Source organism: Columba livia, chromosome 3 (genome assembly GCF_036013475.1).
Source record: "Columba livia isolate bColLiv1 breed racing homer chromosome 3, bColLiv1.pat.W.v2, whole genome shotgun sequence".
NCBI lineage: Eukaryota > Metazoa > Chordata > Aves > Columbiformes > Columbidae > Columba > Columba livia.
In genome coordinates this window covers 114,439,729-114,457,201 of record NC_088604.1, presented here as the reverse complement: position 1 = coordinate 114,457,201, position 17,473 = coordinate 114,439,729, and the positions used below count along the sequence as shown (strand labels likewise).

Below are 17,473 nucleotides of genomic sequence, written 5' to 3'. Positions count from 1 at the left end.
ACTCTGGCTTTCAATTCAATATTTTACCCAATGCTGAAGCATCATTCTACATATTTATTAAGTTTATTAAGCACTAAACTATCCTTCCCTTGATTAAAAAGAGCAAGAGGGGATGGAGTGTAGCACTAGTTAAGTAAGATTAGAGCGTCATAGAATCATAGAATCATTTTGGTTTGAAGAGACCCTCAAGATCATAGAGTCCGACCATAACCTGACTCTGGCACTAACCCATGTCCCTAAGAGCCTCATCTACACATCTTTTAAACCCCTCCAGGGATGGTGACTCCACCACTTCCCTGGGCAGCCTGTTCCAGTGCCTGACAACCCTTTCCATAAACAATTTTTTCCAAATATCCAATCTAAACCTCCCCTGGCACAACTTAGGGCCATTTCCTTTTGTCCTATCACTTGCCACTTGGGAAAAGAGACCAACACTCTCTATGCTACAATCCCTTATTTGTTGTATAATAGTGAGGAGTTCAAGCACGAAAGCAAACATCATCATGGAAAACAACACTTGTCACTCCAGAGTGATTAACACCACCATACCTCATATGGAACCAGCACAAATTTAAACCCCCCATGTATGCAGTGTTCTAATCTTTGCATTAGGAAAATGGGAGGATTTGGGCTTTAGGTGAAAGAGAGCGTGTTATCAATACTCCCATCACCTGTCCAAGACACGTCCCATCTGACAACAGCATATATGAAGGATTATACAAGATGTTCACAGCTGATAATGACATTCAGCCACACAGACTCTGCACCAAATCCAGAACTGACAACATTTCAAGATAGGGTAGTCCAACATCCCCAGCCTAAAGATGCACACTGTGATGGAAACCCGTAACTTTGGGTGAAATGCACAGAGACAAAAGTCAAAAGAGATAAAAGCTACAAGCAGAAATAATGAAGAATACTGGGATGTGCATGTCAGCTGCACACATGGCACTGTGCCAGCTGAAATAATTGAATTTTAAGCTGCCAAGTACTTTTTATCAAAACCTTGCCTTCACACAGTATTCCCTCTTCCTCAGTATTTTCTAGCTGGATAGTATTTTCCATTCTCTATGAATTATTTTTAAGGTAGGATTTAGATGTTGCTGCTCTAATTTAAAACAAGGTTCAAAATAACTGGCAAGGGTGAAGAAGTTTGAGGAACATCTTCCCTGCAAAACAGAAAGCATCGCTTCTTTGTGAGGCCTGATGAAAGCGCTGTGTTCAGTAAAAGCCAGGTAACTTTTTCCAGCAATACCTGTTAATCTAGTAGAAGATACCAACATGCTCTGTGAATCTTGCTTCCTGTATTTTACAAGCCTCATGCAAAACCCTTTCAATTATTTTGGATTTAAACATGAACAGATTTTCCCATTGCCCTGTGAGAAAAATTCAAAACCATGTGAACTCTCATATTTAGAACCTAGAATGAAAATGCGTAACTACATATAATAGAATAGCAAATACCATTCAGCTACTAGTAAGTGCACTTGCATCTGACAGGCATGTATTAATAGGTAATAGGTAGCTGTTTACATTGATTTTCATAATCAACTGCCTAAAAGATTCAGAGCAAAAGGTGTTAGGGACTGAAAAGCAAAAGGTTTTTAATTCTCCACTGCAGGACAGCAACTATCTCAGGACTGTGAGCCCAGGGGGAGACAAGGAGAAGCAGGTTTTAACCATAAATAAATGCAAACGTGAAATTCTAAGTACTTTAATGAAGAATGACCTGAAAGATACTGAATTATGGCATGGAAAAAGTTGCAGTTGTGGCTGTGGTGTGGAGGACACTCAAAGCCAGTCTCCCAAGGGGTGCTGAGACATTCTAGTTTTACAAATGAACAATGTGTCAGGTCTCTGTGTGCAAGGGGGTGTACATCAACAATGAAACAAAATAGCCAGTGAAATTCTAGGAGTCCACTACAAGAAACACGGCTGCTCTCCATAGTTTAAAATCAGCTTTGTAGCTGCTCGGCCTGGCAAATTTTCAAACAGCCCTTTTCCACTTGTATGCTGGCAATGATTTCAGGAATCATTAAACAAGGAGTGAATAAAAGTACTGATATCTTCAGTAAAACTGTGCAAAATAAAATAATACAACCAAGAAAACTTTTGCAGATTTTCAACTTTCAAGGCCAAGAAAGTCTTATCAGCTTTAACCCAAAAGTGAAATATAAGCTATGTTAACGTACTCAGATATCAGCATATAAAAGAGCAAAATACAGAAGCCACATGAATTAAACTAACAAAAGCTCCGTAACAGAGAAGCAAAATCACAGCTTCTGTGTTTTTAAGCCCTATGTTCAACTATTTAACAAATGCAACTTTCCCTTGCTTATAGGAACTTTTCACTTCACAACTTCTACAATGCTGTATTTTCTGTGGAAGAATCGGTCCATTTCCAACATTAAGCTTTAAAGACTTCCCATACGCTACATCATGTTCACTTTCACAATTGATGAAAATTCACAATCTCTCCGTGTGACAATGAACTTCCAAATCTAGACCTGAGTAAAGAGAGGATTAATAAAGTTCTATGTACATATAGATGCTTCAAGGTAACAAAATAACAAAGAAATAATGTAAAATTGGACCGAAAACATCTTGGAGGAATATGCAAATGGTAATTCCCGGTTCAGTAGGTGGACAGACATTAAACAGTCCATTCTGCCACGCCATCTGCTAGGCAGTTACCAACTCTGCTCTGTTCTCTATGCTATTTGTGCTTTATTTTTAAGCACGGAGTCATTCGACTTACTTGGAAGTCAGATAAAAGACATGGTGGTGAACTTTAAAAAAAAATTGAAGTGATACACAAAAAGAAAACTCAACTACAAAAATCAAGTTTCAGTGATAAGGAGAATTAAAAAATTACTTCTAAATGCTTGCTTGAATTGCAGTCCAAACAAGTTTATGTACAGCAAATCATGAATGCTTAAGATTTGTTTTCAAAATGTTTATTTAACAAGGTAGTTAAAAAAATTGGTAAAAAATGTCAGTCTATGTTACGGAAAGGAAACTGTGAATTATTCCTCTGTGTGTGTGCACACACATGTGCTTATATACGTGTGTGGAATTATAAAGCAGCCTATTAAAATATCACCTTAATCATGAACCAAATGCCAACATAAAATCTTACCCATACAACTGAACAGCAGCAAAGATAGATGCAGAGAACACAAAAGTCTGAAGTCTACATCATGCAAAAATCACAGCACAGAAAATCACCAAGCTGCCCCCTTGGATCTGTATTAAATCTACAAAACACAAGAGAGCACCGCGTGGATTTAACTGCTCCAGATGTAGTCTGGAGTCATATAAAGAGCACAATGTAAACCAGCTTATGTGAACCAGTTGCAAAAATCCCTGTGCTTGGGACTCCAGAGCATACTTAGCTCAGATGCATCTGTCTGGTTTGATCAAGACCTACTGGAGGAGATTCAACTGCAGAAATCCCATTGAAAGTTGTTTTTCAAGTTTACAAGCCATTGCTGACCAAAACATGAATCTGAAGGCCAATGCAAAAATCTGTATCCACTATGCAATACATTCACTGAGATGAATGTAAGATAAAAGGTGATTACTCACAGGTCTTATTGATACAACAAAAACACCAAGAGGATGAGAGATGTACTGGTGCTTCTGCCATGTTTTCTTCGTTTGTAACTCAATAAAAACATGCAGTATTTTAAAGATTTGTTAAGAGATAAGCTGTTTTGCACCAAGGTCAATACGGTGAAAACAAAGAAAGAGTTGTGCTCGTTTTTATGAACAATTATTTAAAACCTTATTCAAAAATAGCAGCATACCTGAATATTTGCTCTTAGAACAGAAACATTTTTTGAAGGAAAAGCTTTTAAGACTAGTTCAAATGCCAAGTTGAAAACGTATTTGTTTTCCTTACTTTCAAGATATCTTGAGTTTCATTCCACTTGTTTGTCCACTCTTTGGTCAGTTCTTGTACCTATAAAATAAAACAAATATAGAAAAAGAGAAAAAAATCACATCTCTTCTGAAGTCCTTGATAACGCATTCTCAGAGAAGTACTAAATATTTGTGCAATTCTTTGTGAACATTAGTACTTAAACATCTAGAAGAGCACTGTTGCTCCTCCAGCAAGTGGCCATACCTACAATTTCTCTCTCTCAAAAAGAAAGAAAAAAATCTTATTTATAGTACAAAATAAAACAAAGGACAGGAATAGCCACTTCAAATAATGGCAGGCATTTTTGAGGAAATGGAATAATTCCATTAAGTGCTTCATCAGTCCTACAAAGTCTACTGCCACAGATTGATCCCTTCGCTGTAACAAAACAGCTCCTTTCCTACAGTGCAAATAGGCACGTTCAGGCTAAAATACCCTGCAGAGAACGGCATGCAGAGGAAAAATCAGACAGGCAGCCTTCAGGAGAGAATCAGAGTAGAGTTTGCTGCAACTTAGAAATCACATACTTGATCAAATTCAGCACACAAGAGGGAAGCTGCTGGCAAAAGCGTTACAGACAGGGACAGTATTGGCTATGAACACTTAGGTTTTGTCCATCTCATGAGTTAACTTTCACAGTTGTCATACCAGTAAAGGTTCCTTTCATTTCAGAGCCTTTTGGGCTTTTTAGAAAGCACTGCATAGAGGGTGCTTCAGGCACATCCACCTCAAAGCTTTGGCTGACTTGGAATCATAAATCACCTTGAATACAACATGTATACAGAGAGACACTTTCATTTATTAAACCACCAGATTTCTGTGCAGGAATTAAATACAGAGACTTTTGAAAACATACACAATTATTTGAATTCACTTCAACTGCAAAAAGCTGAAAAAACCCAAACCAATAAACAAAACCAAACCAACAGCTACATCCCTGTATTACCTTATGTATAAAACCATTGTAGAAAAAGAAACAGAACACAGGTAATCAATGCAGTTCCTCCAAACATCTCCACATTTGATACCTCCAGCTTACCGTCCTACCTGTCTTTGCAGATCAGCTGCAAATTAATCAATGGGAACTAAAGAAGTTTTTCTCATCTCTATAGCTCAAGATTTCAAAAGACAAAAGTAAATACATCTTTCAATGCACCATATGGGTCCTAGTGTTGCTTATCAGAATGTTAAAACAAAAAATAATTCAAAAACAAATTAAAGAAAAGCATGGAGGTCCATAAGTCTATTTACCATAGTAGAATAATTTCTGTTCCTCGGAAATCATTTAAACATTGTTCCTATATGAGAACAAATCAGCTCATTAAAGAAAGCCTCCATATATTTGTCAGATAATTTAAATACGGTGATAAAATCTTTAGATCTGTATAAACAAATTAATTATTGCACTCATTCAATTATTAAAAAAGCCATAAACTGCAACACCTAGAAAGACTTTTCAGTAATTATGGCTATTGTAATTATCATGAATAGTAATCACATAACCTTCTAATGAGGCTGACAAAGGATAATAAAATATGCTCGATATACTCCCCACGCAGAGGGGCCAACACTTCTGAGCAGGACAAGCAGTGATTACTGTCAGAGCATGAATAACATACTGTAATTAGCAAATAATCAGCACTTCATATTACTCAGCTACGGTTAGATAAAGGCCTTATGTTTGTGCCCAAAAATGAAACCATACTACATGTACTAACAATATTATCATTCAGCTCTGATCCAGCTAAACTGTTTTCTAAACCTCGTATGAAGATGAAAAAGACAATTCGCAACTGAAGGCTCCTACTATGGTTACGCAGGTCCTACTTTAATTTTTGAACACAACACAATAAGAGTTCTTGCATATACTACCAAGTTCTAAAATGCATTTCCAGCAGAAACTTGGCTTATGGAGAAGCCTGGAGTCTATTTTGCAGCTATAGTTCATACTAAAACACGTGTTTTGTCCATTTTTGTCATGAGGTTTATTTTTAGAGTATCATTTCACTGAAAAGTTTCTTTTAAAATTGGTTTTACCAGTGGGAATCCTGAAAAGCACAGACAGACACCGTGCCAGTTACTTAGGTCAAAACAAGATTCTCAAAGCAATGCATTCGTTCTCTAATTGTATTAATAAAGATCCGAGCAGCACCAGCATAAACCTTACCATTTAAACCACCTAAGGAGCCCCTATTTTTTAAAAGCATCATCATCTATAGTTGATTGGCAACTTCTCGACAACATACAGAACTAAATATTTGCTGCCATGTAGGTGAATGACTCCATATACTTTCCTCTCCTCTCTTCCAAAGTCTGAGTAACGCTATTTTTTTAAAAACAGTTTGCAGTACCACGGTGGGAGAAAATTAAGATGTGCATGCAAAAAATCCTGATAATTATCAACACTATTGCATCCAGGCTTCCCCACTTTTCTTTTTCTGGATTAAAAACTGCTTTATGAAATTATAACTCACCCTTGCTTCATTCTGCTGAAGCTTTTCTTCCATACTTAGAGCTATTGGAGAATGCAAGAGTGCAATCTGAAATTGTAAAGAGTAAACATAACCAAGTTTAGAAAAAGAAGGAAAATGTAACAATTTCTGGCTGAATCAAAGAAATGCAATTGTTCAACTTTTTAAATTGTTTATGATCAAGTATTTTAGACTGCAATATATATAATTTTACCTTGAAATACTGTAAAGAGAGTAATTAATCTTGTCAAAGAAAATACTTCAAATACCAGTTATCGATTTGAGGGCACTATTTTCATTCACTATGGATATACATGCATGCAGACACTGGAACCAGCCACAAGTTTCTAACAGGTAATTCCTGATACATCTATCCTTATATTTCTTACTATGCATCAATAGTTAACCATTTTGCTAGAATACTTATGTGCACTGCTTATCTTTAATATATATTAATGTAACTGGCCTTAGAAAACTACTATACAACATGTACACACACGCGCAATACTCATTGTTCCGTGACCTTCTGCACTGAATCCAGTGCTATTTTTTGGTAACCAGTATCTTCAGTGATCTACATAAAGATTTGCAATACAGTATTCTGGGAATAAAAAGGAAAACTACAAAAGAAATTAAACCGAGATTTCTATTCTACTGTGCATACATAACACCACCTGCTGTTTTACCAACCATCACAAATTCAATTAACTTCAGCAAGTTTTCTATTGTCTCCCACACAGCCATTTATCACATCCTACAACTGAAACAGATTTATTTTGCGATATCCACTGTTTTACAGCTCAGAACTAGGTTAAAGCATTAGATCTTCAAAGGGGTCCAAGTTACATCTACTTCGATAACTCTAAATCAAATCATATTCTGAAAATAAATTAATTTTCCCCTCCTAAAGACTAAAGAAGAAACACAAGTACAACAGAGTAATTCAACCCCATGAAGAGTTTTCTAATTGTTTGTAACAACGCAGAGCTCTCCGCCTCAGTCATCTACAATGCCTATTACAGCTTCCAACTGTGGTCCCATCCTCTTTTTCAGCAAATATTTTATAGCATGAAATCTTGCTGAAGTACCAGCCTTCTATTAAAAAAAGTCTGTGCTGAGTGACATTTCACAGTCTATCTAAAGTAAAATTAGATGGTTCTACAAATAAACCTGAAGTATCGTTTCAGATATTTCCCAATCGTATTTGCTCAAGTATGAAATCTAGCGGTCCCAAGTGACATTATTTAGAAAAGACGACTGGCCTGGGCCAATTGCATATTCCTTACTGTTAGTTTGGTTTCACTATCCTGGAAAGAGAGGAGAAATAAGCCTGAGCTTGTGCAGCAAGTGTTTATAACAAGAAAGAGAGCTATGCAAAAGGAAAGCATAGCGTGACACACATTTTCTTACACCACCACTGAAAATACTTGTACTATTTAGCATGTTACGTGCTTTCCAATGTGCCATGCAGCCAAACACATACACACACACAAAAAATTGTTCAAACCCATCTATACTCCTACATTTTAATATTTATACATCTTAAATGCTTTATACCTTCTACCAGTAAATAAAGTACCTCTTCAGTCCCTCAGGCTAGACCCAGGAAATAATGTTGGTGCTCAGACTCCGTATGCTGTGGTGACGACCTGTTCCACAGCACACTGCAATCAAGCTCTGATTATATCAAGAGAAAGCTAAAAGCTTTGGGATGACAATTTTTCCCCCCTTATGTTAAAAGAGGTAATCTACTGGCCATATGGAAACTGATTCAATCACGAAAATAATATTCATTCATAGCCTCACAGAGCTTGTTTACTCAAATCAATATAATGAAAGATAATTATCTCATTACATTCTAGAAATAGATGTTATAACTCAAGGAAAATTACACATAAATTTCAAGTAAAGCTAACCTGATTCCCTTGAGCAAGCAGGGCTTTTAATCGGGCTATTTCAGCTCTCAGCTCACGGATCAGTTTGACGTTAGGATCCTCATTAATAGTAGGCTTGTTGATGATGTTTTTGGCTCTATTTGCATAGCGAAGTGTACTTAAAGTTTCTCCATAATTGACATCAGCAGGTGAAATAGCTAAGAAGATGAAATCAGAAACAGTTTATCCAGCAGCGTATGTTTCATTTAGTAAAGTTAGTCTATATTTTAGAAGTCAGATAATGTGGATGAAGAGACAGAAATATATGATTAACCAGTATGGCTACAATTAGTTCCAGTTCTTCACCTATCTCCACTGCTTTCATGTCATTATACCTTTGGTTAAGTAAACACTGTATTACAATAGTGTATTAGAATAATCAGGTCCAACAACCAAGCGTTGTAAAGAAATCTTGCTGTCAATCTATTTAACATTTACATTTCTCTGGTAAGCATAAACATCCTATGTGAATACTTCACAAGCTTTCTTGGAATGTTTTTACAAAAATAGTGGGACAAACAGTATTTTGTAGTCACCAATGTAATCATGGCATGGAAAAGTCACTTCAGATAAGAACACAGTAGGTTCAGTCCAAGTTTTGAAGAGAAATTAAACAGCATTCAAACATAAAGCAGGCACAAAAAGTAAAACATATGAGAGCTTCTATAATTTACAAGCCTAGCTGTTCTGCTGAGCTGCAGGCACCTGGCAGCACACACAACTATTACCTAGCTGATGCATCAAGAGAAATTGGTATTATTTTTACAGGCCATTTAACCAGGAAAAACAATGGAGTTAAAATGAAAGTGCTAATGCTCTCCTTCACTTAATTTTCCTAACAATATACAAGATGTTCCCAATTAAAAAGATAATTACTGCATCCAAATAGATGAGCAAAAACACAGAAGAGAACGCCATGCAGAAATGACAAGGGACCAGTAATCAGTAATCAAACTGAACAAGAGACCCAGAGAATCAGACCATGAAAACACCTGTAAAAATAATCAAGTAACCAAAATATTCTGCCCTTCCTCATTCTCTCAACAGTAATAAATATTATTCTTGTGGCAGAGACTCCCTGAATGAGAGGAGATGCACTTGGCAACAGACTATACTTCCCTTGCTCACACTATTACTTCCCTACTTTATCTACAGTCTCCTCTGCACTAAATTATTCTCTTTCTGGAAGGATGTTACAATACGTTATAGAAATATGACAAATGGGAATTGGATGTTTAAGAGCCTTTCCTACAGTCTGAGATGATCTTGCTGCTTTTTTGTGTGTTTAGTTACAGAAAAGGAAGGCCAAACGGATCTGGACAGCTTGTCAGGCTCTGTTCGGCAGTTCAGCCGCATTACCAGTACAGTTACTGTTGGAGAAAAGATCAACCATCAGGGCTCTGCCCAGCAGAAGCATCCTTAATAGACAAAGAGGTAGCTGAAAAAGCAGCTGGGCACTCTAACCATTAGTATAGGCACTAAAAGCTCACTATGTTTCTATAATTTCTCTTCCCAATACCTTTGTCAATTAAAAAAAAAGAAAAAAAAACACAAACCACAGCCCAAAACAAGTTACTCAACCATCCCTAACATTCTGTGATTGTGTGTGATTCTGTGACTGAAAGAAAGCATCAAGAAGAAAGATGTCAATACAGTGTGATTTAAACAGCCAGGAAAAAAAAGCAGAGTTTGGTCCAAGATCCTCTCTTGGTACTACAGTGATGAGCCCAAGCAAAGAAAGTGGCATGGATTCTAAAAACAGCCCCCAAAATCATGCAAACAAGGAACTGCTACTCTGAGAATTTGACTGTAACAAAACCACCGAAGACCCAGAACTTAATCCAATGCATTTTATTCCCTCAGTTCTGCTATCCCACCATTCCCAAGAGAGGATGGTGAAACTCCATTTCATTTGAGCAGGAAAAAGTGAGAGAAATATCAGAGCTGCTCTTCTCTTCACACCTTATATCCAAAATCCTCCCCTTCCCTTAAACATCCTCCTGGCTTCACCTGGTTATTTTGGGAACAGAATTCCCATTCCAATTTGTTCAAAAACCTGCAATATGTGTGCTACAGGTAGCTTTTTAAACCAAGTGATCCTTACAGAGCTTCCTACGGGTAAAAAGGAAACTGTAAGAAAAGTTTGCTAGATGACTGATTATAAATAATTAAATTTAGACAGAAAGTTAAAACACCGTGTGCATTCAAAAAGTAGGTTAAATAAAAAAAGACAGTCTTACCCACTGAATGTCAAATGAGACCAGGTTGTTTCTGCTACTAATGCAACAAAGCCAACAGTTTTGGAAAGGCAAACCAATTCACACATTAGTATTAAAAACATTCCAGCTTTACGTATGTAGTCATTTTTTTTTACTGGGGATCAAAGACTGTAAGCAGGGGAGGAGAGGTGTAAGGGGAGAGAAGTACAAGACTTTATCTAGAGCCAGGTTTGAGCATCGACCATAAGTAACAGAGCTGTCTGGAATGCGAGTGAACCTGAGGTATAAGCAGGAACTGTTGCTTGAAGTTTAACTGATCGGATTGGCCGTTACATTGGGTATGTGTCAAAGAATCACAGCAGTGAGGTAGATGAGCAAATGAAAGAAATTAGGCACATACATTTAGATGATCCTTACTATGCAAACAAATGTCTAACGACTGCATATACACAGTCTGGATGCTTTGTTACCTTTGTGACCAAACAGCCAGTGACACATGCACCCATGTAGATAAAAGCAGGGTGTTACTAGAAGACTCAGAAATAAAGAAAACATGAATACATATAAACAATTTTCTGCCTTAACAAAGCATCTGGAATCTCATTATTTACAGCCACTCCTATTAAGAACGCACTATTCAGGATGCAAAAAAAAAGTACTTTAAAACACACTTACTGGCAATCATAATAGTTTTAGAGTTTCCTCCTAGGCTATCTTTTAACAGCCAAGTCAACACAGAGTCCCTGTAAGGCACAAATACTTGTTTCTTCTTAGAAAGAGGATTTGTTGCATCCTGAGATAAATCAGCTATGACAAGGAAATAGGAAAGAAAAAAAAAAAGAAAAAAAATACATATTTTCATTCATTTTCAAAAACTGTATGTGTTAGACCCCTGCTTGTGTAAGTAAATATGAACAGAAGTGTAATGATAAAAAAAAAGACAAGTATAAAACCCAGTGACTTACCTAAGGCAGAAATTACATTTCCCAGAGTAACCAGAGACTTATTAATATTCCCTCCTTCCTTTAATCTAACCCCTGTGGCACCAGTGGCATCTGCTCTTTCACTTCCAGCGAGATCTACCAAATGAATCTTGCTAACAGTCTCACAAGGCATTTCAGAATCAAATTTAGCCTACAGAGAAAAACACAAAGAAAAGTGTGTTAAGCTACCAAATTCTGAAATGTTACTGAATCCAACCTAGTAGCCTTTTTCATGTCATGACTGAATTTAACTTGTTCACAACAGCAGAGCTTGAGAAGACAAGTGGATTAGAGGTGCCACAGAAAGGCATTTGAATTGCTGGATTACTCCCACACAAGCACTTCTTTAAATTGTAGTACTTGCAAATTTCTGGTCACTTATGCACATGCACTGACTAATAAGAGTTGCTATTTACACAATGCACAGTGAACATGTGCTGATACCATTTTATTATGCTTTCAACACATAAAGTTACAGCATACACAGACATATTTACAGTCAGTTTCTCCCCCTGCCTCCAAATTCAAGTAGGCAGCAACTGCAATTTTATTCTACAATTTTAACTGAGGTTTCCTCTGATTTTTATCTTAATTCACGTAAGTCAAATCCGACTGCCCTGTCTCAAAATTCCTTCTACTTCTACAGTACAACAGTAGAACAAAACCTTTTGCTGCTTGCCTGTCATCCCCTTTCAAAAGCTTTGTGATGAGCAAACCATCATTGGTGAACAGCTGGTGCATGTGATTTTGTGTATGTTTGGCAGGGGGAAACATGCAAGTTCTGTCAGTAGAACGAACCACCTCTGTATTACCTTCTTTTCATTTAGTGGGTTATCCATGGACCATTTATAAAGCTCCCCAAAAACAACGATGAAGAGCAGGAGCCATTAGAAAAGGAGTTTACCATATATAAACCAGAAGATCACTATGTCCTGAGAAAATGTGTTAAATCTCTCCGTTATTCCATCAGTAAATCAAGGAATATAAATAGTTTTCCACTAGTAACAGAGTCAGCAAGAAAATGCTCAGAAAACATTTCTACACTATGATTCGGGCCATGGAGACAGCTAGTTTCATAAATCTCGGATGTGATTCTGTGATAACACGAAAGCTCGGGCTCTCACACAACATGCACCTCACCCACTCCTCCCCATTGCAGCACCATGAAACAACCTGGCACCAGTCTCTGTTATTCAGCCCAAACTCCCTATAATTATCTCCTCAAAATCAACTAAATACCATTTTAAGTAATCCCATTACAATTCAAATTTTAAAGATTGTAATCACTGATAAACATATTTATAATTCTCAAAACAGTACTTCCACACTTTTAACTTTCCCTTTCACAAGACAGCAACATAGTCCTTATCTACCCATACCTGCTTATTTGACAACCTTATTTTTCAATTATCATATGAATTATTGAATCTAAACACATATTAAGACAAGGGCTTTTGTTTTGTTACCTGAGTGAAGTTGATCGTGAAGATGGCGTGCGACCTGCTACTGACAGCATTCATTCCAGTTGCAGCCGTCGTTCTATTTATGTTTCCTGCATCCATAAGTTCCTCCACATCAGTGTAATTTTGCACTAAATGTTTAGACAAGTCTGAAGAAAAGCAGAGTGGTTCAGTATGCTCATAGGTGCACTTGATTGTCGTTGCAAAAATATTCAAATTACCCTCACTACTGCAAAGTATTGCTGCAATTAGTGTTTATTGTCATACTTGTTTATCAGTTAAGGAAAGGAATGAACAATGGAGAACTTACACATTTACAGTAAATTAAGAAAAAAATATGCAATCTTACTAAAGTATTTAGTGCAATAACATAAGCGTAATCCCTCAAGAGACATGAAACTTCCCTGGTAGAGGACAGATAAAGACAATTACTTCCTAACAGGTTGTTTCCATCTAAACATTAAAGATTTATCATTTATAGGCAACAAATCCTTAAAACCAATTGCATCTCTTAACGTTATTTAAAAATGTGTTATAAATGTACAGATAAAGCTCTATATGTATAATAATCTTAGAACTATGGAAGCGAGTGGGGATACAAAATCAGAGGCTATTCTCTTTTAATGCTTTTATATCAAAGGAAAGCACTGTATCCATCATCATTTAGGTTTTAAAAGATTAAAATGCCCTATGCAATTAGACATGGCATTTTAGAATATATAAAGGCAATAAAATATCCAGTGCAAAACACTGAAAGTGTTTTTACCCTCAACATAAGGCCCTTCTTTTGGATGTTCTCGTATCCGTAAATTATTAGTTTTTGATGACTTCCGTCTGAGAAGATCTCTCACACGTTCATTATAAATTTCCAGATAACTGAAAGAGAAAGGTTAGAAAAAAATCACTGACTGATTCACGAGTGTTTAAGGAAAGAAAAGTCACGATAACACTGTGTTTGAAAGCAAGATGGATCCAAAGTTGGCTTAAGATACTAGTGACTACAGTGCATTTGTATCATAAGGAAAAAAAGCCAAAAAAGAAGCAAGTAGAAAGGAAGCAGACATTAGCGATATCAAGATCTCCTAATGTCAGCCTGAAATAAAGGGTAAAAATAAAGAACATGCTGTTCAGTAGCAAAGGCATATTCACAATCATTTACGTAAAGCAAAATGCACAGCTGTTGGATTGAAGTTAGAAGTATTGTGCATTTTGACTACGACTGCCAACAAAAAAATCAATTATAGGACTGAGGCCAAGCATGGAAAGTTATTTGGAAAACACACACTTTTCTCAGAGATAAAGTGAGACAGGGTGGTTGTAACTGAAACAAGTTTGATAAGCAGCAAACTATTAACATGCCAAGACCTACCTGACTTCTGTTCGAAAGGATGCCTCATTCCGCTTTGTTTTCTCACTTATTTTGCTGAATAATCCTTCACAAATTCGAGGTATTAAACCTGCATCACCCTGCAATAACAACAGTTCTTATTTCGAAGGCTGTATAGGCATGCACAATATATTTTGAAGAATAAAATCCAAGGTCACTAGAGAGCTCCAACATGCAGAAAATGGGGGGGAAAAAAATCAAAACTTTTCAGCAAATACTTTCCTGCCCTTTATTTAACTGCAGTCACCTTGACACTAATCCTCGTGTTTACTGGAATGCATAGACTTGCTCCAATTCTTCGCTGTTGGGATATATTTTGCCCTTTGAATAATCCTAACTGCTTAAGGCAGAAACTGGCTCCTCAGAGCAACGTGTGAACTGTCTTATCTCAACACTATCTTTTCTAACTTCTTCCATTTCATTTCACCATGGACTTGCCATCTGCAGACAACGGGAGAGGATCCATCTACCTGCATCCATGAGCCATTCTCATTCAAAGCCCAAATCCCCAGCTCCTGTCTTTAAAGATGCAGCAGAAGATAAAGTAGCATGCAACGGCAATATTAAAACTACATTCACTGTATCTCACAGTACAGCCAAATTAAATTTGATATTCGACTTCTGAATGTTCGACTCTGCAGTTAGAGTTTTCATGCATAAAGTTGGTTGAATAAAGCAAACTGAAAAAACATATTCCTTCTCACAGATCCCTACAGACCACACGGTTTACCAGCAGGGCTGCCACTATCCATTACAGGGTCCTTGCCACTTCAGCTAACAGCAGGATGTCATCTTCCTGGTTACGCTGGCACTTGAGAATTGAGCCTCACGCCAGCGAGGCTGTTGCTGCACCACTGATGTCAAGCACGTATCGGAGTGCGAGGCAGCTACTAACAACACTGAGATACCCAGAGGCTCAGCGTGCAGCTTTCCCCTTCCCGGTGCTCCAGGGAAGCTTCATTCCCTGCCTGTTGCTCCCTTCCAGCCAAGAAGCAAGGCAATAAGTCAAAGCCAGGCTTTTCCCCAGCAGCAGAGTGTCACACAGCTCTGGTCTCAGCTGCCAAGAAGCTGCTTCTTCCCTGCCACCCCATTCCCACCCAGTCTGATGAGGCTGATGACCAACAACCTGCTGTGCGCACCTCCTGAGGAAAACAGCAGCTAATGCTCCTTCAGAGCTGAAATGAGTGAACATGGCTCTCAGGAATGAAAGAAGAGGACATATACATACAGATGAGCTCTGGGCTCCGAGCTGCAAACTCAGAAGCAGCTTACAAAACAGTCTGTCAGCTACAATTTGCCTCCAGTCCAAAAATGCAGAAGATATTTGATGCGATGGACTAATTCCAATTCTATGCGCCGCTGAGGCAAGAAGTGTTCTTGCTTAGAGATGGGGCCTTGTAATTCAGCAGGAGGCAACTTAGGACAAACCAGACCCAACATCCAACATGAGCACAGCCCAGGCACCCAAGCAAGTTTGCCTGGTGGGATTCTAGATATGTGGCAGCAGGAAAACACAGAGAGTGGACAAATCTGCAGCAGACTCTGGCAGAGGGAGCACTCCTTGGGCAAAGATTTCTGTTCTACTTGGACTCCCATACAAAATCCAACACTTTTAGCTCAAGCCCACTCCAGTCTGCTCCTGTGCTGGTCCCCTCTGTCCTCATTCTTCAGCTTCCCACTGCATTTTCTGTCCCAGCAGTCTTCTTCCAGGTGCTCCTCTTCCTCTTTCCTTTGCCTAGATATAACTTGTGATTCATCATGCAGTCTCTTTTTATTTTAATCATACTCTTATCCCTCCATTTTGCCCTTTTTCCAGCTTCTTCCTCCTCTAAATCACAGCCTTTCTGTCCTTTTCAAACCAGGCTTCATTCTTTGAAACAATAATCTGTTCTCTCCTATGACACCTAGCCCTTCACCTGACTGCACCCTGGTTTAAAGAAAAATAAAGTAAAATAAAAAAACACTCCCACTTAGACAAAGGGAAAAAGTTGCAGCTTAACTGGGCTTTTTGATAAGAAAGGAGCCACCTTTGCCAATATGTATCAGTCTCTACTCCAGGTAAAGCATCATGGTTCAATGTTGGAATTTTCCCTTCACCTTTTGTTTTTTAAGCTACAGGAACAGGAAAAAGTAAGAATTTTCTTTCATCTCACGCTTGGAAACACCTGAACAGTTTTAATTAAAGCTTAAGGATAAAACATGAAAGATCCATCACAAAGTTTTAGGCAAGTCATTAGTGTCTGACATAATTTAGCAACTGCAAAGAGTCTTAAAATATGAAATATTGGTTCTAATCGAGTAACTTCAACCACAGCAATATAGTGATGATAAAGGAAGAACACACAGTTCCCAGCATTCTTCATCAGTAAAATATACATCTCACAGAATGTATATTCTTTATTAGAAACTATATTTAAACGTTTTCTCCCTTTTTCACTCCTTACAGCTCCAGGGCAGGATCAACTACATCTTTGACAGGTTGTTTTCTGGGTTATAGTTTCTAGCCATGGAAATCTGAAGAACCAACACAGGGAGTTCACTCCAGAGCTTAATTTTCTCATTAAAAGCCTTTCTTCCGCTCCACGTTATTCAACCAGAAAACTCCTTATTGCAATTTAAATGTACTGTTTCTTACCCATCTACCTTGGACACAGAGAACAAATAATTCCCCCGCCTTCTGCAGCAGCCTTTCATGTCTTGGAAGACTTTTGTTCCTCCACAGTGTTCTTTTCTCTGCTTACGCAAGTCTGACCTTCTTGATAGATCATATTTTATACATCTCTGATCATTTCAATATCTCTGCTCAAGACTTATTCTAAGTGGTTCACGTATTTCTTGAAATGATTGCTGCACACGGTATTGCAGAAGCCTTTCAGAGCCAGGAACAGCAGATATTGAAAGGAAAATGAGAATGGAATTCATACTTTTTAAGGAGAAGTAAGGAAAAAGAGAAAATTTATTTCCAATTCAAGTTTTCTTATACCAATGTAGTCTCTCTGACAGGGCCATCAATTTTCAAGCATTTAACTTGGCATCTGAGAATATTTTATACACACGCTGTACAAATCCAGATTAAAGTATTTATGTATCATGG

At 37.7% G+C, this 17,473-nt stretch overlaps 1 protein-coding gene across 8 annotated transcripts in view; it reads right to left on the bottom strand.

The window, feature by feature from the left end:
* The window catches only part of KIF16B (kinesin family member 16B), a 133,394-nt gene that overhangs the window by 94,148 nt on the left and 21,773 nt on the right, over positions 1–17,473 (bottom strand). For all 8 annotated transcript variants that reach the window (XR_010471770.1, XR_010471769.1, XM_021290996.2 and 5 more), the window contains exons 5-12: positions 14,362–14,459; positions 13,759–13,868; positions 12,999–13,141; positions 11,515–11,683; positions 11,225–11,356; positions 8,313–8,488; positions 6,400–6,465; positions 3,905–3,964 (exon numbers count right to left, since the gene is read on the bottom strand). Coding sequence is in view for 6 of the 8 variants with exons in the window: in XM_021290996.2 (XP_021146671.2) it covers positions 3,905–3,964; positions 6,400–6,465; positions 8,313–8,488; positions 11,225–11,356; positions 11,515–11,683; positions 12,999–13,141; positions 13,759–13,868; positions 14,362–14,459 (954 nt within the window). In the remaining 2 variants the exon portion in view is untranslated. The remainder of the gene's footprint in view (positions 1–3,904; positions 3,965–6,399; positions 6,466–8,312; positions 8,489–11,224; positions 11,357–11,514; positions 11,684–12,998; positions 13,142–13,758; positions 13,869–14,361; positions 14,460–17,473) is intronic.